Genomic DNA, 19,852 nt, shown 5'->3' with positions numbered 1-19,852 from the left:
TATCTTAGTTTTACCGGAATCAATTAATCTACGTCGATCTGGGAAATGTGAGGAGGAGATCGTTTCGGGGAGAGAATGAATGATGGTTTTTGTTTTTTTCGGAGAATGAAGCGACTGGTTTTGTTTTGTTTGTGTGGTTAATGCATTGTTTTTTATTTTCTTTTCACTCTATGATGCTATCATTTTTGGTAAATTGTTATTAGTTTTCTGTTCACTCACGCGGAACCTAGCAAGAATGAGCTAGCTCAGAGATGATCCCGGAAAGTTTGAATGGTTGAGGAGATGTCGGTAAATAGTATTAAAGAGAAGGGGTTGAGGAACCTTAAGGAAGCAGAGAAGAAGATCTCTCAATCTTCTTCCCATATCCTACAAAATACAATAGGGGTAGGAATTTAGCGAATAAGAAAAATATATATATTTAAGAGTTTATTGCGTTTGGAAAGGGCTGAGTTTGCAGTGCAAGAGAGATGGGTTCCATGACCAGGAAACTACTGTTCTTGTGCCTCTCAATTGGTGCAATCTCAGTCGTTCAAGGTGAGGATCCTTACCTTTTCTTCACATGGAATGTGACCTATGGAACTATCTCTCCATTAGGAATTCCCCAGCAAGGTATTCTCATCAACGGCGAGTTTCCAGGACCTAATATCAACTCCACCACCAACAACAATATCGTCGTCAACGTCTTCAACAACCTTGACGAACCATTGATATTCACATGGCATGGGATCCAACAGAGGAAGAACTCATGGCAAGATGGAACACCGGGGACAATGTGCCCTATTCCTCCTGGTCAGAACTACACGTACCACTTCCAAGTGAAGGACCAGATTGGAAGCTATTTCTACTATCCCATCACAGCCATGCACAGAGCTGGTGGTGCTTTTGGTGGTCTTCGCGTAAACAGTCGGCTCTTGATCCCAGTTCCATACGATGATCCTGAGGATGACTACACCGTCCTCATCGGCGACTGGTACACCAAAAGCCACAGCAGTCTCAAGAAACAACTAGACATGGGTCGCTCTCTGGGAAGGCCCGACGGTGTCCTCATTAACGGCAAGAACGCAAAGGGAGACGGCACTGATCAGCCCCTCTTCACCATGAAGCCCGGAAAGACCTACAAGTTCCGAGTGTGCAATGTTGGCCTCAAGAACTCCCTCAATTTCAGGATCCAAGACCACACAATGATGCTCGTGGAGATGGAAGGCTCTCACGTCGTACAGAACACGTACGAATCTTTAGATGTGCATCTAGGGCAATGCCTATCGGCGCTTGTCACCGCTGACAAAGAACCCAGGGACTATTACATGATAGCTGACACCCGATTCACTAAGACTTTGCTCACCGGCTTAGGCATTATCCGATACACCAACTCTAATGGTCCTGCAAACCCTGAACTCCCTTTACCCCCTGAGGGATTGGCTTGGTCTCTCAACCAAGCTCGCTCCTTCAGATGGAACCTCACTGCTAGTGCTGCCAGGCCTAACCCCCAAGGCTCTTACAAATATGGTGCAATCAACATCACCCGCACCATTAAGCTCGTCAACTCTGCCAGCAAGGTTGACGGCAAGCTGCGCTATGCCGTAAACGGAGTCTCCCACGTTGACACTGAAACACCTCTAAAGTATGCCCAGTACTTTGGAGTTGCTGACAAGGTCTTCAAGTACGACACCATCAAGGACGACCCCTCAGCTGAAGTAGAAGACAAGATCACCTTGGCACCTAATGTTGTCAACCAAACCTACAGGGACTTCGTCGAAATTATCTTTGAGAACCACGGGAAGAGCATTCAGTCATGGCATCTGGATGGTTTCGCGTTCTTTCCCGTTGCCATCGAGTTCGGGAGGTGGGCACCAGAGAAGAGAAGGAACTACAATCTTATGGATGCCATAAGCCGACACACTGTCCAAGTGTATCCCGGCTCATGGTCTGCCATAATGTTGACATTCGACAATGCCGGAATGTGGAACTTGAGGTCAGCACAGCCGGAGAGGGCGTACCTGGGACAACAACTCTACCTGAGTGTTGAAAATGTCGCACGCTCTCTTAGGGACGAGTACATGTTGCTAGACCAGACCCCTCTCTGTGGCATCGTCAAGGGTCTTCCTAAACCCCCTCCATACGGCCCTTAAACTCAAGTATATCTATATGTACATAAAAGAACAGTTATCATCTAGACAATGGAGTGTAAATCAGCCCTTTCCAAACTGCAATAAATTATATCTTCTAACTAATCCTGCTTGGTAGCAAGAGTCTCTAAATTACAACTTTCAAACGAGTTTAAAAACTTGATCAAAAGTATCTAGTCAAGGTCATATACAGAAGAATTAGTCACACATTTGGGTTCACTAATGCTTTCAGGGTTTCAGATTTATCACAAACAGCATATCAGCTTTCAAACCCCTCTAGCGTGTGGGTTCACCAACGCTTGACAATCACTAGAACAGGAAAAAAGAAAATCTGATATTTGGTTTAAAATAAGTCTATTTTTACAGTAAACATAATGCAACCTGCATCTTACCTGACATGGTTATAAAGAGGTTGGGTTTAACTGTTTAAGGCCGACTTATTAAACATAATTTAACAGATGGTCGTAAGGTCGGCTAATATTCAGCACGTTCTAGATAATGGCCAAGTATCCACTATAATGGCTCTGAACATCAGAACTTATATCTGCAATTGCAAATTCTAGATATTTATACAGTAGTTCTAGAGTGAAAAACATGAAGGAACGATTCCCCAGAAAATAGTTTCATAACTTGCCTAACATGAATGACTGAATAAAATCTGTGACCTAGTAATTACGATGCAGAATAATCATGGCCGGTGCCTCAGGAAATCTGCAATTACTCAGCATCAACTTATACTTTGGTATAGCGGAGCTTAATGCAAATTTCATACAGAAAGTTCTGGTCAATCAGGATTCAGTTAAAGCTATCAAGTACATTGAGAACCAGCTCTTGTTACCCTCAGTCGGTCAAAAATCTCAAAGGTATTGACTCTGCAATTTCACAGTAAAGACCACCCAAAAATAAGGTTTTCCCCCTTTCTCAAAAAAAAAAAAAGGTTTTCCCCACCACTTCTGATATTATTACCAGTCATTTTAAACCTACAAGACCAACAGAACTAGACCACTAGAAATATCAAAAACTAATCGGTGAAATGGACGAAATTACAAATTCATAGTCACTGGAAAGTACTTGTTGAAACCGGAATATAGACTGTTGGCAGGGAATTTAATAACCAAGAAGAAGAATGGATATGAATAAGTTGCTAAATAATATTAGACAGAACTGAATGCATACAGGACATTTGAGAACTAAGAAGCCGTCTAAGCTAACATTTCAGTCCTCTACACTCTACACACTAACATTTCAGTATGTTTAGGGAAGTTGATAAACATACTCTTCTCCAAAAATAAAATGAGGGAAAGAAATGAATTACAGATCATTAAAATTTAAAAGAAATCAACAAATAAGCATACGTACGAGAAAGAACTACAAAATATAGAACAAGAACCCCACCAAGTGTTTGAAAGGAACAAGGGAAAAAAAAAACGCATAGCTAACCTGTGTCAGGCTATCACTTAGACATAGATTAAATGGCAACATCTTTATTCTTTAGATTGGAGCGTCAATACTTCTGTATCTATATATCTCGACACCCAAGTAATCAAGAGGACCATGAACAGCAACGTGAGGCTTTCCAACTTTCACAGAGACAGCGGAAATCTTGGGATAGTTTTTTAGAGTAGTAGATGCAATTTGTTCAGCAACAGACTCCAGAAGATTATGAGGTGGCCCCTCAACAACCTCTTTTACAATGCTGCAGTTCACAAATTAAAACATGAAAATATATATTCAATATCAATTTGAAAAAAGAAAAACGGCCCATAACTTGATAAACATATTGTGTCAACCTTTTGGGCATACACCGTTACTGTTACAGGTACATCAATTTTACAGATCTAACAAGCAACTATAAGTAATCATAGTGCATTTATAGGACTAGACCACAACCACTCAATCAAAACAGATTTTACTCATGAAAGAGTGAAAGACTAATATGTTTTTCAAAGCCATATCAAACTTGAGGTAAATATGTGAAAACAATGTGAACTGCAAAACTACATCAGTTGACTAGAACAATGACATATAACTGTTCCAAGATAAAGGAATTACTCACTGATAAATATCGGTGTAGCTAATAGTATCTGACAAATTATCAGACTTTCCAGCCACCCGAAGATCCATCCAAGCATCAACATCTATCAGAAACTTCTGACCCAACTTCTTTTCTTCTGGCTTCACCCCATGGAAACCATGGAACTGCAAACCCCTTAGTATAAGCTTATCTCCCCCTCTTATTGCAGCATCTTCCTGTAATGTTCCTGCTAAATAATAAGAACTGATATCCCTAAATGACTGAAAACGATAACACATTTTAATGCTACAAACACACATGGAACAGCGAAAATTTTATAAAACCGAATATCAATATTACTCGCTGAACTTGAATAGTGTAATGTCAGCTGGAACCACCACAGCATATACAAAGCCTAATATTACTGGGAAAAGTGGACTTTTCTTAAATATCAACCTCATATTACCTCAAATGATTTGTGGAACTGATCATGTCTAAAACTCAACAAGACCCACTACAGGATACAGCTAATATTATCCCAAGCACAATGATTTCAGAACCCATCACCTAGTTGTAATCATGACTACTAAAATAAACAAATAAATTGTTTCTGGATTCATCGCTGCTTGATAATAAGCTGTAAAGAGTTATGAGTGGGAGTTCACTTACCAGTCAAGGAAGCAGCCATTGATATTGTGGTATTGGTGAACCGAGCAGACACAGAACAGAACCTTAGAACCAAACATCAATTGTGATTAATAAACAAAAGAAAATTACAGGTTGATGCATAAATCTCAGAACCCAACTTCGATTCATTCTTAGATTATATCTAGAGAAGTATAAAACATATAACTAACCCTGAGAAAGCTGCACAAGTAGCCAGAGAGAATAAGAAATCGGCGGCAGTCGCCAATTTTAGAGTGAGTGCTTACCACTTTGGTGGCGCCGTTATTATCACAACCCTCTTTTTCGAATTATATATACAAGCTTCCACTCAGATGATAAGATTTAAAATGAACCATTTGAATTTTGAGGCACTCGTTCGTTTCTTTTCTCGTTTGTGTCATATTTCCAAGTATAACCTCACTTAACCTTTAATCAACTTCTTTTCTTCACACATTTACCCCCGGAATGGTCTCGGACTCTCGGTATCTCAAAGGACTAGATACGTCCACTCTGGCAAACAAAACGACTTCAGTGGTTAATTTAGCAATTGGAAACTCTCATCTCTGTCGAGAATTTTCAAAAATTTTGACCGGAAAACACAAGCTGCAATGAGATTGGTGGAGATCCTTGTCAAACATCAACCCAAATGTTTATACTGGTGACAAGACAAAAAAAAATGCAATGACCAAACTAAGCACTATGATCACCGATAAAAAGGGGAAGACACTCCTATTGCAATTGATGTTATCTTTCGTTTTCCTTTACTAGAGAGTAGAGATGTATATATACATCTGAAACAAAAACCTAAGATGATGCTATCTTCCCTGTCTCAAAATGATGCCTATGCCGCTTTTAGTACTGCTAATCTGCTACCATGACCCTTCCTTCCTGAAAATGCTACTATGGGCCTTTCACTGACGTCAACTGCTGTACAACATGATTCCTTCTCTACATCTTCCATCTACTCAGGATGTTGTCCCTCTCTAACTGCTTTCCAATCATTCCTTAACTATACAACTGCGATATGTCTATACATCTGGTACTCTTCGGTAGAAAAGAACATATGCTGCCGAAGTCTTAATACTCTCCTCATTCACTGCAGAAACTCTGTCGTCATCAAACTCATACCATGAACCCTTACCGAGCTGCACGAAAAGAAAGTTGTTAGTCATCCGTGTCAACCTAGTCCACGTAAAGAACAAAGGCAAAAATTCTAGTAAAGGCATTCCACAACCCAGTCATGCTTAACAGATATGAGAACAAAGTAACTGCCGCAAGACATGTGGATAATTGTAAAGCTTAACTAGCTGTGTAAAGCAAAAATTCTAGTAAAGGCGCTCCACAACCCAACCCTATGAGAACAAAGTGACTGCCACAAGACAAGTGGGTGTTTGTAAAGCTTAACTAGCTGTGATGCATATCCTCACTTGGAAAAAAAAAACCCATTGCACTTCTTTGATCTAAATACCCTATAGCTCCAAAAACTGAAACTTAGAATTTTATTTAGCAGGGTGTAGCCAAGTTTCACGACAGTATGGCAAATTCATTTCTCAAAAGGACCTTGCAATAGATTAAACAGCACAAACCTGAACAAATGCCGTATAGTGACCACCACCCAAGCCACCATAGTGATTACTGATTGCATACAACATGTATCGACTGGACAACTGACTACTGTGGTGGGTAATGTAGGTTGAGATATCCAGATCATAAACAGGAAAATCAACCAGTGTTTCAAGCTTGTTTTTGAAATAATGGTCATACGAGAATCTTTTCAGATGAATAACCAATATCTCAGGCAATCTCCAAAGATCCAACTTTTTGCTAGCTTGCCGAGGGGTTTTGCAGATTGGGCAGAACCTATAAGTAAAAGCATATAATTACGAAATCAGCATTAATTTAATGCAAAAACACCCCCAAAAAAATTCTATATATGTGTGTATTTGCATACTTCAAGAAAACATGACATATATGTGATTCTGATCACAGATATAGAGTCACTAACCACATGTCTTCAGGTCCTAGAGGCTCTTCCTTCAGAAAGGCTTCAAGGCATTTGTACAGGGATATAGATTCTTCACTCATCATCAAATTGTTAAAAACCACAGGCACAGAAGTTAGAAGGTGTGTATCATACTTACTCATCATCTCTTCTGACCATAAAACAGTGACCTCCGGTATGTTAGGCCTTGAAATCCAAGGCCAGTCTGAGACCACTTTCAGCTGATTCATCTCTAGTTCCTTTCTTGAATCTCCCAAGTAAAACTTGAAATCAGTATTCACATGTGCTTCACCAACTGTTCCCCTTTCTGTGTCAGAATCATTATCCCAAACTATAGGACTACTGTCATCCTCCTGGTCATAGTCTTCGTTAGCACAGTTTCCAGAGTCGTCATAAGAAACATCTGATATATCTCCATCAAGCTTCAAGAACGGTTTTAGACTATTTAGGAATATGTTGCGAATGTCAGATTCATAACAAGGATCGGGCATACTTGCTAAAAGCGGAATATCATCTTGTTCTTGATTATAGTAATACCTGACCGCAGAAATAAGTACTTAGTAGTCTAGAGAAAAAAGTATTTAATAGTCTAGAGAAAAATAATAGCAATAACAAAAACAAATCCTGGACACAATGCCAATAATAAGAAAATCTGCACCACTGGATACATTGAAATCCAAATACAATTTTAACAAGAGATCAGGATCGGGAAAAAAAAAAGCAAAGGGAATAAATATACAGTTCATAATCAACAGATGATGGTCAAAGTATGTCAAAGATAAACACCAATTTATTGAATATTTTATGAGATGATGGCACTTTTTCCCAGAGCTAAGTATTGGCAAATAATGTGTTATAAAAACTTAAAGCCTAACCCTCAATGGTTCTCTAGCATGGTAAATGAACAAAGAAGACGATAAACAGGGTATATAGAACCTCAAAATCTGAAATTCTGAATCAGACACAAACATTCAATAGGATAAATCATAAGAAACCAAAATAAATGAAGCAGAAACCAAATCGAAAGAGATATTCAACAACTTTGGAGTTCAAAAACCTTTAAAACGTCACAATTAAATTATCAACAACCATTCAAAGGTCACCACGTTATCTTTGGGGTGCAATTCTCTTTACCATATCCAATTCCAGAGTAATTAATGTTATCAAAACCGATATAATCATTTATCAAGCAAAAATAAATATCTGATTCCCAACATATGGCCCAATAACAATTTGCTACAGAACAGGTAACGGAAAAAGGATGACACAAAGATCATCAGCTAATCACGTATTTTTCAGGAAGCCTAAATATAGTAATACAAATAACTGACATTGTTCAGAGTTAAAGCACACATGCAAATTGATTATGAACTATAGAACGGATATTAGAGTCATCTGTAAGAAACAGTTCTACTATTTTGCATTCATGTCAAGTGTCTTTCCTGCCTAAAGTGTATAGATCCTGATTCTAAACAAGACATCTTTCGTAACGAGACATAGTACCTTGAGTACATGTATTGTAAAAAAAATCATCACATCCTACTCTCCAAAATACCCCCAAGTACTTAGGAAAAAGAAAAGCAAATGAACCACTTCAGCATGAAAATTTAAAGCACTATCGCTTTTTGAATTTTGCACAGTAGACAAAAAGTGATGAATTATTCTAGGAACAAATTAAACTAAATCTTACATCTGCTTCTCCAGACGAAGAAACACAACTAAGTGGGATCGCTCAAAGTCTTTTGGTAAGCGATAAGCAACCAGTTTGTCAGCATCTCTAACAAAGCCTAATGAATCAGATGGATCCTCTAGAAGACGACATATGCGACTTCTGAATATCTACAAACAAAGTGATCAAAGCATTAGCATTGGCAAAATCTAAGACGTGAACATAAAGTGAGAAATAAATGTACAAAAAGCCAAACGATTTTAAGAAGGCAAGCAATTATTGCTAGAAAAACTCAAACAACACAAATGACTTACTTGATGACTAATACATTTATTAAAAATACAATGACACATGTCAAATGTTGGGAATGCAAAGAAGCACCATGATTTATTACATACAAGCAAATGGATAAAAAAACAATGCCAAAAGTATCAAGACTGCTACATTACAGATATATCTGTCAATGCAGAAACACAATAAGTTATTCCTACCCACCCCCAATGACATGCAACAGAGTACGTTCAGCATATACCTCAGCCACCAATAGGGTTTCATCATCTCTTAGAGAACAGGTGATACTTAAGGCATCAGTAAGATCTATGAGCTTCCCACTTATTGGCACTGAGACAGTACATGAAATTGGCAATGCAGCACTATCTGTGCTTAAAACCGTCACAGTCATAGTACGCATAGTTGTAGAAGGTAATGGCAGTGATAGATACATAAAAGGATCAAATGTAATGGACACCTTGTTGCAATCAGGGCAAACCAATTTGGACCGGTATTGACCCTACAATGAGAATGAAGTTGGTCCATTGAACTTAATTAGTAGCCATAGGTAACAATTTTAATGTCAAAATGATTTAGCAATAAGCAAGACAACTTACCTGGCATGCATTAACAATAATGGAATCGTTGCGAGCAAGGTGATTCCGCCAATATTCTTCTGCCACTTCTTCATCTGGACGACCCTCAGCATCTTTAGCTTCAAAATATGGCTTGCATTTCACACGATTTAGATCCTCGTGGAGGCCATCCAGCAAAAAAGCAAGCAGTTCCTAAATGAAACACTTCACCAAATTAAAAATGGTAAACTTATTTATCATACAAAAAGAAAAGTAAATACATATACCTAGGAAACAGATACAGACAATAAAGTTCACTCACTAACCTGGGAATCATGTTGATTGTAGCCACTGAATTGAGGAGCAAAACTGGCAAGTTTTTGCTTGAACATTCTAGGAGCCACAGTCCTTGAACCAGGAGCCCATATTCTCCTCAATAATTCCCCAAATGCAGATGCCAGCTCTCCCTGAAAATTGGGGATGTAGTAACACAGATTCAAAGAAAGTCAAGACACCACCTTCCAAAACAGAAACTAAGACATCTTCATGCAATTACATACTTTCATTCCCAATGGGTTCTGAGTGTTCATGTCCTTCTGGTAATCTCCTAGAAAATAGTCAACAAGCTTTGGAGTGTGCACCAGGCATTGAATTGCACTATTCATAAAACATGTATTCCCAAGATTCTTTATTCCAGTTAAGCCTAAAGAACCAACTCCCCTATACATAACACCACATGGCCCGGAGTTTCCTGAGTTTAAATAGGGATTGACATAGTCACTGCTCCCATTCATTTTAACAGAACAACCATCAATACTGAAGTGGTTTTCAGCCATGTCATCACTCTTCCAACCTCTGACCTCTGAAAACCCATGAAGATACAATTCAAGGAAAACCTGCAAATAAGGCAAGAAAATATTACAGGTTTGTAACTGAGTATTTAAGTTTAGTCTGCCATAAAAATTTATGTTTATAGCTAAAATGCACAATGTGCATTCATGATCAAGTTGAGTAGACATTTGTATTTAAAAAATGTATTTTTCCTGATTATGCCTCCAGTTCTTTCTGGGAAGAGCACATTGTCTTTGAAAATCTTTCAATTGCTGGAGTTATGGTTTCATTCATGAAAAATTATATATACTTGGGAAAACTGTTGAAAAAGCACAATTCAATTTTCTGTAACCGTCTAATCATATCCACCAAAATCGTTCACCGTGTAAACCTAAAGAGATTTACAAAATAGCCCTTTATGAGCAATTCGTACAAGCTACTCGAAGCTCCTTAATGCAGATATGCAAGGTGCTGAACTTCAACAATGACCTACTTGCCTACTTCAGATTATCATAGCAATCACCAACAAAAGCTTTAAAAAGTCTAATAGCATAGAGTGACAGTGATCTTTCTTGATAACTTAGGAAGATCACACAGACATCTTTAAATATACAAATAATAACAAACCCATTTTATCCCAACCAAAAGTTTGTTTTTTTCTCTTTTTTCCCTCATCATTCCCTCTATACGGATGACCTTAGCCACCATAAGTGTCATAATTCTTCTATTCAAATTCCCTCATCATTCTTCTCTTTTTGTCGACAGCTAAATTTCACTATATTTCAATAGCCTAACATTTCTGGCTGCCACTTTCTGGTGAAAGTAAATACAAGTTAGAAAGGCAAAAACAAAGAGAATAGAAATTGAATCACCACTTGGTTCAGTTGTCCAGGAATGTCATTTGGCAAACTAAATCGGCCATTCCTGAAAAATTGGGTTGTCTGCCCTGAGAAGTCCCAAATATGCAACTGTCCAATAATTCATGAACAAGTGAATATCAGCTCATGATAGAATCGTACAAAATACTGTTGAGTAGTCGTTAACAATCATTGTCAATTAACTCACTGGCTTGGGCTCTGAACCAAAAATAATGTACGCTCTCCTGAAAGAATCATCCGCATTATCCTGAAAATTGCATCCAAGACTCAGATACAGATGATAAGAAACCAATAAAATTGAAGCTACTAATGACGTATGAGCTATTGAGCAGGTCAACTGCAATAAATCAAACTATCCATCAAAATTGTGCAGTTGCCACTTAGTCTTTCTATATTTCTTAACCTGACTCATATTCGGATATTCCCCTATATGGCATTCGTCCGACTAGGATTATACTACCCCCTTAAAACCATGTTCACCGGCTTTCCACCAAATATCACAGAACCATTCCAATCTGACCTCCAATTGCTGTATTATACTAGGATCAATGCATGTGCCAAATATAGACCCTTTGCATTTATATCATGGCAAGGGCACCAATTTCCTATACGGGCAAAAAACCAACCTTAATTCCACTCTTTAAAATCCGAACGTTTCTATCAAGCAGACCCGAAAGAAGAGTATTATTCTTACAGGCATTTAAATATCAAGAACTACAGCAAACCATATAACAAAATATCACACTACCATAACTAATAATCAAAATTCATCTAATACAGAACCATAACGAGAGTGAAGGGATATATAAAAAATTTTGTTGACAAAACTAACCTTTTGGCTGATCTTAACAACCAAAGAATTTGTTTCCCAAGAAACAATTAGCCTAATTTGTAAGGAAAAGACATCCTTCAGAAACTCATCATCACCAAAGGAGCTCCCATCATCCATTGCTGCTGCATCAAAATTATAATGCCTACAACAAAAGAGGACTAACAAATGTCACTATAATGTAGGTCGGGCCACACCAAAAAAAATATTACAGACAACCGCAGTGCACAAATAGACATTACTACGGGTGGAAAAGAAGCAACCATCATCACATAAAAGCTATTAGGTCATGCATCTATGACAACAAAGCTCTGATCAGATTCGCCATTTGAGTTTTTGTTACCTTAGGTTTCCTTGTCTCTCTTCTACGATGCAGTAATCAAGGGTTTATGCACACAATTCAAGTAAATTACGGATGAATCGAAAAGCTTAGCTGACCACATTCACTAACTTAGTGGCATGCAAATGTAATCGAATTCAGACAAGTAAAATTCCAGAGCAATGTACTATCTAACAAAAACTGCACATTCTTTTCAACTTCAAAACCCTAAGAAAGAGCCCTAATCTAATCAATTATGACTTAACAATGCCGAAAATCAGGAGCAAATTCAAAGAAGAGAGGCTCCTCACCGGATTAAAGCGCGGCACCAAGTCGGTTCAGGCACCAAGGCATACTCCCGACCTGAAAATCCTTCTTCAGCCGAGTCTCTCTTCCTCAAATTCAACAGAATCTCCAAGCCGGAATCGTCCTCCTCCGGCAACGTACTGTACAACACGCCGTCGCCGCCGCGATCATCGTCGTCTCCGCTCCGAACCTCCCTCCACCACCTGAAATGCACACAAAATCAAGAATCAAAATCAAAACCGACGGCATGCACCGCCGTCGCCGGAGATAGAGGAACATTACCGGTAGGGGACGAGGTAGACTTTCTCGGCGGTGGCATTGTCGGGGACATCGTCGTCGTCGAGGTGGTAGTCGAGGAGGAGGCGGGGGCGCTGTGCGCGGTTGCGGGACTGGAGGTCGAAGTCCCAGCCATCGGTGGGGTCGTCGTCGTTGGCGGCGGAGTAGGAGGAGGAGGCGAAGGGGTTGTTGTGGTCGTCCATGGAGGTAAAGAAGAAGGAGAAGAACAAGAGGGCTAGGGTTTTGGAGGCGAGGGCGCGTGCTAGAGACGTGAAGAGGTGGAGCGTGGAGGAGACGGAGGAGAGTGAGGAAGTGGGGTTGGGAGAAGGAGGAGGAGGAGGAGAGAAAAGCGGGTCGGGGAAAATGGGAAGATCATAATCCCCCACCTTCGGATAGAGAGACCTTTTTTCCTTCTACCTTTCACCGGTCTTTCAAATTCCCACTCTTTTATTTCCAATTTCTAATACTATAAAACTAGTAGAGAGGACTACTAAATTACAAACAGACACATTTATCTTTCTTTTATTAATTTTTCACAAAAAATATAGAGATTATAAAGTATAAAATAAATAAATATATAAATAAAATTAAGAAATAATTGTAGAAAATAGAGTAAAAACAGTGAGAAGCTATGATCAAAATTAACTCTCGTGAAAATATTAACGGATAAAGACTAATTGGTAATAATTTTACTTTTAACTTCAAGAGTTTTACTATGAAGGGACCCACAGGTGAAACTTCATCTGAACGGGTTGTGGTCGACGAAAAGTCTTGTAGAAACAATATGACTCTCCAATAGGACACAACTCACAAGAAGTTAACTCTACATCGTTTTCTACTACTTTTCTTTCTCTATAAATAGAGGGATTCCTTCATCATGTTTTGTATTTTCGAGTTTTTGTATACTATATTTAGTAACATCTTGACACGCCCTAAGTGTCTATTAATTTATTATAAACATTTATAAAAAAATGATAGAAGAGTTGTGGTCAGAGGTAGTGGGCGAAAATTCCTCCCGCACCCCAATATGTTTTTATTTGTTTCAATTTTTATTTATTAATTTATTATTCAAACCATTGTCTAATATTTAAAGTTTTAATCAATAACGGTGCGTTTGGATGAGAAAATTATGAAATCTGTAGGATTTTATAAATTATGCCATCCTGAAATCCATCAAACTAAGGGGTGTATTGTGTGTTGAAATAGTGGAATTTTAAAAAAAATCTATGGAATTCAAAAGTACAGGTGTATTCAATACATACTTTTAATTATCTATATAAGTCTAGGTGTATTCAATTGAGATTTTTAAAAGTTATTATAGAATTTATGAAAGTCTGGGTGTATTCAATTATGATTTTTTTAAAATGAATAGAAGTATGTGGGTATTCAAAATATCATTCATACTTATGGAATTCTAAACTCATGGAATCTCATGGACTTTCTAGTGTTAATTGTACATACCTCAATCCAAAAATTGTCTAGCCTCTAGACCAAAGATTTTCATAAACTTTTCTATGGACTTTCTCAATGTATTTAAAGATGTTCATTCTCCACCATTTTTTTATTTTCTTTTTGCCTTTGTTTTACCAATTTTTTTTCCTACAACCCAATATGTTTATCCAACCTATGATCCTAGGGCTCGTTAACGGGCCGGGCCTTGCGGGCTTGTATTAGAAAAAAAAATATAATATTTGTATTTAAGGGTTTGGAACAATAAAAGAATTATTAAAAAACATTCAAAAAAATCACAAATAAATTCTAGTTTCAAAATATTGTCGATCGACACCAATATGTGTGATTGATATATATATTTAGGGACCCTGTAAAAATTTCGTCTGTTTTGAACATGATTTGACCATCCGTACCTACGGTCAACAAAAAAAGAGGTGTTTTGACATAATAAAACCTCATTGACTGGGACTTTACCAAATGAGTTTCTTTATTGCGACTACGCACGATTGGTGACAAAAATTAGGTGATTTCAAATATTTAAACAGCTTTCGGCATTGGCATCTTGGTAATCGGTCCTCCATTATGGTATATTAGTGGTGTTTTTGGTTTACCAGAAATTTCGATAGTCAAACGAGGTCCGAATTGGATGAAATTTTAAAATGGTCACTAAATATATATACTGATCACATTAGATGGTGTTGATCGATTCCAAAAGGTTTCTTTCATATAGTCGCTTCATAATGCGATGGTTTTATTATAAACCTAATATTTATAAAGGTTATGATACATTAGTGGGCTTTTGGCTGGCCGGGCTGCCCGGCCCTCTACCCACGGAAGCGGGCTTTGGTTGGTTTAGGCGGGCTTTCTCGCGGGCCGGGCCGGGTAAAAGCTAATTGGGCTTGCGGGTCTCCGCGGGCCTTTCGAATCCGAAAGCTAAATGATGAGGCCTATATGATCTCATGATTGTTATCTTCTTCTTTATGTTATATTCATACCTTGTATCTTCATTCTCATATGTGGACACATGTCTAATGTTAACAATAAAACGAATGACGATGAAAAACTTTCGTAAGAAGAAATGAGAATAATGATCATATTAATGTCATGAACACCAAATTCTTTAGCTTGGAATTCTGGAACAATTTATTACTTTCATTTATTTGGTACATATTGGTCGATTAATCAAATATTAATGGTTCTTTTTATTTTCTTATAAATAATTGAGATTCTTTAATTTCTTCATAATAGACACAACCAATAAATTTGCTTAGAACAAACGTTGTTCCTTAAAAAAAATTCTTAGCTAGCATGCATTAAATCCTCGTTCAATAACACCTATGAGGTGTCAGTTATCAGATGACTCATAAGACCAACCTAGATGCTTTAGGCGCACCTGGGAGTGAAGCAAAATTTCGTTAATTGCAAATTCTATTGTTTGGTTATATTTATGTGGGATTTGAATTGTGTAATAGATTAGAAAAGTTTGAGATTAAAAACAATTAAAATTGAAAATTCTTTATTTTCGAAAGATAATTGAACCTACAGAGAAATTTGTAAATGACACTTATTTTGTGGGGAATGCAACTGAGGAATTTCAATAGCAAATTCCTTTGTTTTTTTATACATAAATTTAGAATTTTCTATTTAACAATGCCAATAGAGGGAATTCACTGTTAGGCATTATAAAATCCTCACTTTCAATTAGATTCCCTCATGTTTTCTCTCATCCAAAGTTCCAAACACATTGTAAAGGGTACTTCGGGTATTAATCTGTTTGGTTGTTCCATATAAGGAATTGATTTAATTTATAAACAAAGATATGTATTTGGATAAATTTATCACACATCATATATTGAGTCATTCACTATATCGATTTATATGGTTGTACTGAACGTATTCTGAAAAAGTTAACGAGACTCTCAAGACTCATTAGGAGTTCTAAAATGGTAGTTGTGGAGTCTATGAGATTTGAGCGCTTTCAGTCTTAAGGTAATCTAGAATTAGGTAAGAGGATTAAGCATGAATTAATTGTGACTCTTTTACGTGACCACATATCATCTTTTGATAAGTTCGAGGATAATCACTCACCTTAAGGCACTTACTAGTTACTACAAATTAGGAGAGAGTCTAAATGCTCTTCATATTTCTAGCTCTCATCTCTCTATTTTTTTTTCTTTAGAATAAAAATTGTCAGCCTTTTATTGAATATAAAGTCATAAAGATGCTTTAATGAAATAAAAAGCACATAGATATAAAGATTACATCTGAAAGGTAAGGGAAAAACAAACTTGCAATTATTGATATGTCGAAGTGTAGTACACACTACATATTGCAACTGAATAGTGAAGTAAGTAATCGATGGTATGACTACCCACGCCGATCCGAATCACAAGACACAAGTCAATCATATGTAGAATTGAGGATAATCTTGCACATAAGGATCGAAGACGACAAAGGGCATTGTCAAACATGGCTATATTGACATTCGATCCTTGACGAACATATATCATACGTGTGGATTTGACGACCAGCAACAAAACTAAAATAGTGGTCAAAACCAACTATAATGGCTCAATATCCAATATTATTCATGCTTGGTCCAAGCCCAAAAATCATTTGGGTCTCAACCATTGTAGTTCGGAAAATTGAATATTTGATATTTTCTTGGTTTTGTGCCAAAAACATTCCATTTGGTTTTTGAATCACTTTTATGATGTTTAGATATCGCTTGAATTCATATATTGTTTTTGTATATGATAATCAATGAATAGATCCGATTATGAAATTCATGTTGGTTAACGACATAGATGACTAAAGTCGTCCCAATTTACGTCTTGGAAGAAGTTACGATGGTTTTCGTTTTCAAACCTCACAGTCAATTGAACATATTTTCCCCCACCAAAAAGGATTTTTTTTTAATTTTTGATAAAAAGAATTTATAATCCACTAAAATGATTTTTGAGAGATGAAAGAAACAAGCAAATGGAAATATTATCTAATAAATATAAGTAAAATTGAATTTCTGATTAAAAAAAAAGGAAAAAGAAAGAAGAAGTTTCTGAAAAATAAAAAGGTTAGATTAAACAGCGATGCATCCAACCTATTTGACTTCTCATTCGCGCAATCGCACTCCTAGTTGGAACCTTGAACCCTCAATAAGTGAAATGACATTTGTCTCCATTAAAATGGAAATGGCAAACTTGAAGTGATTGAGAGCCGATCTGGATTTTCTTCATCAAGAAACAGAAAGGACGGATGTGCTGATGAAGGAAGCTGCTCAACACATGGTCCCATTGTTGACAGAGTCGCCGAGGTATGGGATGGAGGATGTGATCATGTCTCTTTGTGATAATCTGTTCAAATATGGGATGGAAGATGTCATATTGACAAAACCGAAGCTACTATTTAGTTATAGGCTGGAGCTCGAGGAGAGGCTCTCGGATCTTGGATACGACTTCGTGGTGGCGAAAGGAGTTGTGGAAGCTACACCCATTTTAGAGACTTTCACCCAGGCTCATGGTAACAATATCAAAATGAGACAATCTGTCTTCGAGTCTGAAAACCAGTATCTCATTGCTGCAACATGATAGAGCGTTTTATTAAAACGTCTATAATAAACCCTGTAAAATATCATCGTTAGTATAGAATAAGCAGGGATCGTTCTTTCCGGGGAATTGAAGGGAACTCTAAACTTTTAGTGTTAACAAATAATGGGGGGGGTTTGAAATTGATTATTAACTACTAAAATAAAACCTAAAATACTATTTACATGATCGACTTCTCTTTAACAAACTTAAACCAAATTTACCATTACACCATATAATTACAAGTTCGAACCTATCATGCATTCTAATTCGACCAATTACATACTTTTTAGACACCAATATAATTAGAGCCTTAGGGAATCATCTAATCATGTAAGATTTCAATTAACATTTAGATTGACTTAGGGCCTAATCTAAATTTGCATGCAATCGAATTCAATAACACTTAGAGTAGAAATCAAACAAGATTACATTTAAGCACCAAATCTTTATTGGAGACATGTTTCATGTGTGGCGTCACCCACCATGGTTTCACATGCAAATTTCCAGAATTTTTACCACTTTTAATCAACACAAACCGAACCTACTTAGGGCATGATTCGATTTGTGTCAATATGGTTGATGAATCTAGCACTCAAACACAATCTTAGGGATTGCATCCAACCACTAAATCCATATGCACATATCTGAAAATTATCTAAAAGTATGAGAAAGATGATTAGAACACAACAATAGAAATACAAACTCATTAATTATAAGAACATAGGTTCGGCATAGTCTCAAAAAAAATATCAAGGTCAAAAGTCTGATAAATAAATAAGAAAATGTCATAACAAATAATTGTGTCTTTACTTGATATCATTCGACCCTTTGGAATGTCTCACAATCTCATCATATATATGAATCTCTACAAGTCCTACACTAACTAAGAAACTTAATGATCTTAATATAAGGTCACTCTACAATTATCAAACTTTTGTTGATCTTTATGCATTAACTTTTTTTAAACAAGGAATAAACTAAACACCTGTATTAGACTTTTAAACTAATTTAGAGATCCTAAATTTGAATACAAGGGCAACAAAATGTCGCTAGTAATTGGTAGTCGTGGTTAACATTACTTTGGTGGCAACAAAATGTTTAACCACATGTGTCTGGACAAGTTCAAGTGCTTTGGAAAATAGACCCTGATTGAAGGATGGGTATATATGACGATTCCCGAGCATAATATTGTGGCAGCAACTCTAAAAAGTTTGAACCATTTATTGTTACCGCGCAGCTCCTCATTCCAATGAGCGAAGGCATATACTGCTGCTTTCTCATTTATACGTTAAATCTGATGTTGTCATCGAGTTGTTGTCGCTAGTAATGCTAGTAGGATTACTTGTGGTGACTTTAGCTAGTTATGTATACATACATTAATCATGTGAAACCAATCGACATGGATGAACGCATACAAAACCGCATATTATTACTTCACTTAATTATGTAGAAAAGTGAAGTAATAACGTGTGGTTTTGTATGCGTTCATCCATGTTGATTGGGTTTAAAAAAAAAGTAACATGTTTAATAGATGGTTAAGTTCTTTACTTGTTAATTGAAGGACAAAATATTTGTTACTTCTTAAACTTTATTCCTAAAAATAATTTTGTCTCCCGCCTTTCAAATTAAACTAGTTAGTTCATAATCTCTCAATTTTCAACAATAAAGTCCATTTCGCTAAATTGACACATGTAAGTACATTAAAATGACTAAAACACCCTCATTTAAAATTATTATTTTTCTCTCTCATTCTGTCACACACACACTCACAAACGACAAGTCTTAAGAAATACGTAGTTACCTCTTTATCTTCATTCCTAGGTTTTATTTTACACTTTCTCACCTCTTTCTCTCCTCTTCCATCTTGTTTCTCCGTTTGTCTTTAATGTCGTAGATGTGTGGATTTTTCAAGAGGGTTAAACGATATTAAGAATTCAGTTTCATTTAGAGTCGCGAAGGCGTGTGGGATACTTGTAGATGTATGTTTGTCTATGATGACTCCCGGAATGAAAACAATAGAGTGAAAGAAAAAGAAATGGAGAAAAAGAAATT

At 36.9% G+C, this 19,852-nt stretch overlaps 3 protein-coding genes across 5 annotated transcripts; 1 reads left to right on the top strand and 2 right to left on the bottom strand.

Annotated features, from left to right (window-relative positions):
* The first annotated feature begins 467 nt into the window (after positions 1–467).
* LOC126800177 (L-ascorbate oxidase homolog) lies at positions 468–2,134 on the top strand. The gene has a single exon (XM_050527486.1). It carries the CDS (start codon positions 468–470, stop codon positions 2,127–2,129), a length of 1,662 nt encoding a protein of 553 aa, XP_050383443.1. The 3' UTR covers positions 2,130–2,134.
* Positions 2,135–3,425: 1,291 nt separating this feature from the next.
* Positions 3,426–5,152, bottom strand: LOC126800197 (dihydroneopterin aldolase 2-like). Of its 3 annotated transcripts, none has more exons than XM_050527514.1 (4): positions 5,073–5,152; positions 4,810–4,871; positions 4,183–4,387; positions 3,426–3,822 (listed from the first exon to the last, which is right to left on the bottom strand). In XM_050527514.1, exons 2-4 carry the CDS (start codon positions 4,826–4,828, stop codon positions 3,618–3,620), a joined length of 429 nt encoding a protein of 142 aa, XP_050383471.1. In that variant the 5' UTR covers positions 4,829–4,871; positions 5,073–5,152; the 3' UTR covers positions 3,426–3,617. The 3 variants fall into 3 exon arrangements, with proteins under 3 accessions (XP_050383471.1, XP_050383469.1, XP_050383470.1); XM_050527512.1 differs by having other exon boundaries at positions 4,183–4,390; positions 4,998–5,112; XM_050527513.1 differs by having other exon boundaries at positions 4,998–5,104.
* A 119-nt stretch (positions 5,153–5,271) lies between these two features.
* LOC126796910 (ubiquitin carboxyl-terminal hydrolase 8-like) lies at positions 5,272–13,272 on the bottom strand. Its single transcript, XM_050523622.1, has 14 exons — positions 13,261–13,272; positions 12,768–13,174; positions 12,491–12,688; positions 11,864–12,005; positions 11,219–11,278; positions 11,026–11,121; positions 9,883–10,218; positions 9,649–9,789; positions 9,365–9,535; positions 9,010–9,267; positions 8,499–8,647; positions 6,812–7,345; positions 6,393–6,666; positions 5,272–5,951 (listed from the first exon to the last, which is right to left on the bottom strand). Exons 1-14 carry the CDS (start codon positions 13,270–13,272, stop codon positions 5,835–5,837), a joined length of 2,895 nt encoding a protein of 964 aa, XP_050379579.1. The 3' UTR covers positions 5,272–5,834.
* Between the last annotated feature and the right edge of the window lie 6,580 nt (positions 13,273–19,852).

This window comes from Argentina anserina, chromosome 6 (assembly GCF_933775445.1).
Source record: "Argentina anserina chromosome 6, drPotAnse1.1, whole genome shotgun sequence".
Lineage (NCBI taxonomy): Eukaryota > Viridiplantae > Streptophyta > Magnoliopsida > Rosales > Rosaceae > Argentina > Argentina anserina.
Note: the sequence above shows the minus strand (reverse complement) of the source record. Positions and strands in the feature narration are given on the sequence as shown.